Genomic DNA, 1,904 nt, shown 5'->3' on the forward strand with positions numbered 1-1,904 from the left:
CATATGACCCCACCCTTCCAGGCCGTGCCGTCCGCGAAGCCGTCTGCTGCCGTCCGCGAGGTCGCCCCTTGTCCCTTCTCGGCCGCCGTAGTGGAGTGAAAACACACAAAAAACGGTTCCTCAGCAACGAGAACAAACACCTGGAACCATCGGCACCAGCTCTGGGAGAAGCCAGAGGTGAGGCGGTTTACCCCACTTCTCCAAAACCGAGACCTCGCCCTTTCCCTTCGCCTCCCGAATTCTCTCCGGATCCCCGACACATTCCGGGAACCGGGGCCGGTGGGGGGCCGGCAGCCGTGGTGAAGTCCCAGGTCCTCGACGTGCGGCCTCCGCTCCCCAGATCGGCTCAGGGGCACTCAGATCGGGGCAGGGCCTCACCGGTCCGTGTCACAACCTCAGAGGATTCCATACCGCACCTCCTGGTCCTTCGGGAAAGGGGGTTAAAGAAATCTCCACCGGTCGGGCCTCGTGAAACCGCCCCACGGAGACCCCGGCCCCGGCCCCGGCCTCACTCGGCGTTAACCGTCACAACAGGCCGGGCCGAGGGGCTTTGCAGGCTCCGTCGCCCAGGCCGCGGCCGGACAGCTGTCCTCCATCGAGCCCTTGGGTTCCTAGACGGGAAGACAAGACCTGGTCGAGAGAAAACCAGAAAATAGAGGAATCCCAGAGCTTGGGCGGCTGGGATTGCAGAATCCTGCCCGCCCACCCCTTCCAGGGAAAGACTCAGTGTGAAACGTGCTCGTTTAACAAATTAGAATAATTTCTAGGACCAGGACCAGGGCTGACTTTTAAAAAAAAATTTTTTTTTTAAATTTTAGACCCTAAACAGGGTCTTTTCGGCAATGTATAGTGAAGTTTTAGCAACCATTCTCCCTAAATTCCTGTGAGATGGCAAACATTACTCTCACCTTTTAAAGAGGAAGAAAAAGTACTTAGTGTCATAGTGGAAAATCTGTGATTTTTTTTTGTAATAAAAATGAGCTATTAAATCTGCATTTGTAATATTCTAATGAATAATGATGCATTATTAATGAATTCAAAACTCTTCAGAACAAATGGATGGACTTGGTTTGTGTTGGGGGAAATGCTGAAGGCCAGGAAGTTTGGTATTCAGACATAATTTGTTGCCATAGTTGTGATTACATAAGTATAATCAGATTTAAAGACAGTAAGTACTCTTTGGTGAATCTCTAGGTACAATAGGCAGTTCCTTCCAAGAAGATGTCGATTCCATTCTCCAACACCCACTACCGAATTCCACAAGGATTTGGGAATCTTCTTGAAGGGCTGACACGTGAGATTCTGAGGCAGCAACCGGAAAATATACCATCTTTTGCAGCAGCATATTTTGAGGATCTTCTAGAGAAGAGAGAGAGTAAGCTTTAAAAAAAAATAGGCATTTAAAAAAAAGAGAGAGAGAGACTTAAGTACTTGTTTATGGTGAAACTTGCGTAAGACCATCCCTATTCCCCAGAAAGCCTGTAGGAGGCAGGTGGCTTCATGACAGTTGTTGATGTTTGAAACAACATACCTGCCTTTTGGGCAGGTTCTCTCGAATCACATTATTTCACGTTAGTGAAGATGACCAGTTGATTACCCAGACCTTCTTGGTTGTATTTCTCGTGCACACACTGGGTGGACGGTGACCCCACGAGGTCATCTAGGATCGTTCTCCATTTCCCAGCAGGCCGTTCCCATACATCCAAGGCAGTGGGTGGAGAGTTTGTGGTTTTCTTTACATTTTTTCTCTTTTTACTTGAAGGTATTATAAGTATGGTAAAAAATAATAATAATCCTACATGCCTTATCTTATCTAATAATAGAGAAACATGGTAATTAACCGTAACTTCGCTACCCTTCCCATTGGCTAATCAGCAAGATATGCAAATTAACTGCCAACCAAG

At 47.8% G+C, this 1,904-nt stretch overlaps 1 protein-coding gene across 1 annotated transcript in view; it reads left to right on the forward strand.

The window, feature by feature from the left end:
- The first annotated feature begins 16 nt into the window (after nucleotides 1-16).
- SPA17 (sperm autoantigenic protein 17) overlaps nucleotides 17-1,904 on the forward strand; it is a 15,597-nt gene continuing 13,709 nt past the window's right edge. Inside the window, exons 1-2 of the mRNA XM_005875556.2 lie at nucleotides 17-177; nucleotides 1,195-1,375. Of these exons, the coding sequence (XP_005875618.1) occupies nucleotides 1,222-1,375 (154 nt within the window). The 5' untranslated portion in view covers nucleotides 17-177; nucleotides 1,195-1,221. The remainder of the gene's footprint in view (nucleotides 178-1,194; nucleotides 1,376-1,904) is intronic.

This window comes from Myotis brandtii, unplaced genomic scaffold, assembly GCF_000412655.1.
Source record: "Myotis brandtii unplaced genomic scaffold, ASM41265v1 scaffold463, whole genome shotgun sequence".
Taxonomy (NCBI): domain Eukaryota; kingdom Metazoa; phylum Chordata; class Mammalia; order Chiroptera; family Vespertilionidae; genus Myotis; species Myotis brandtii.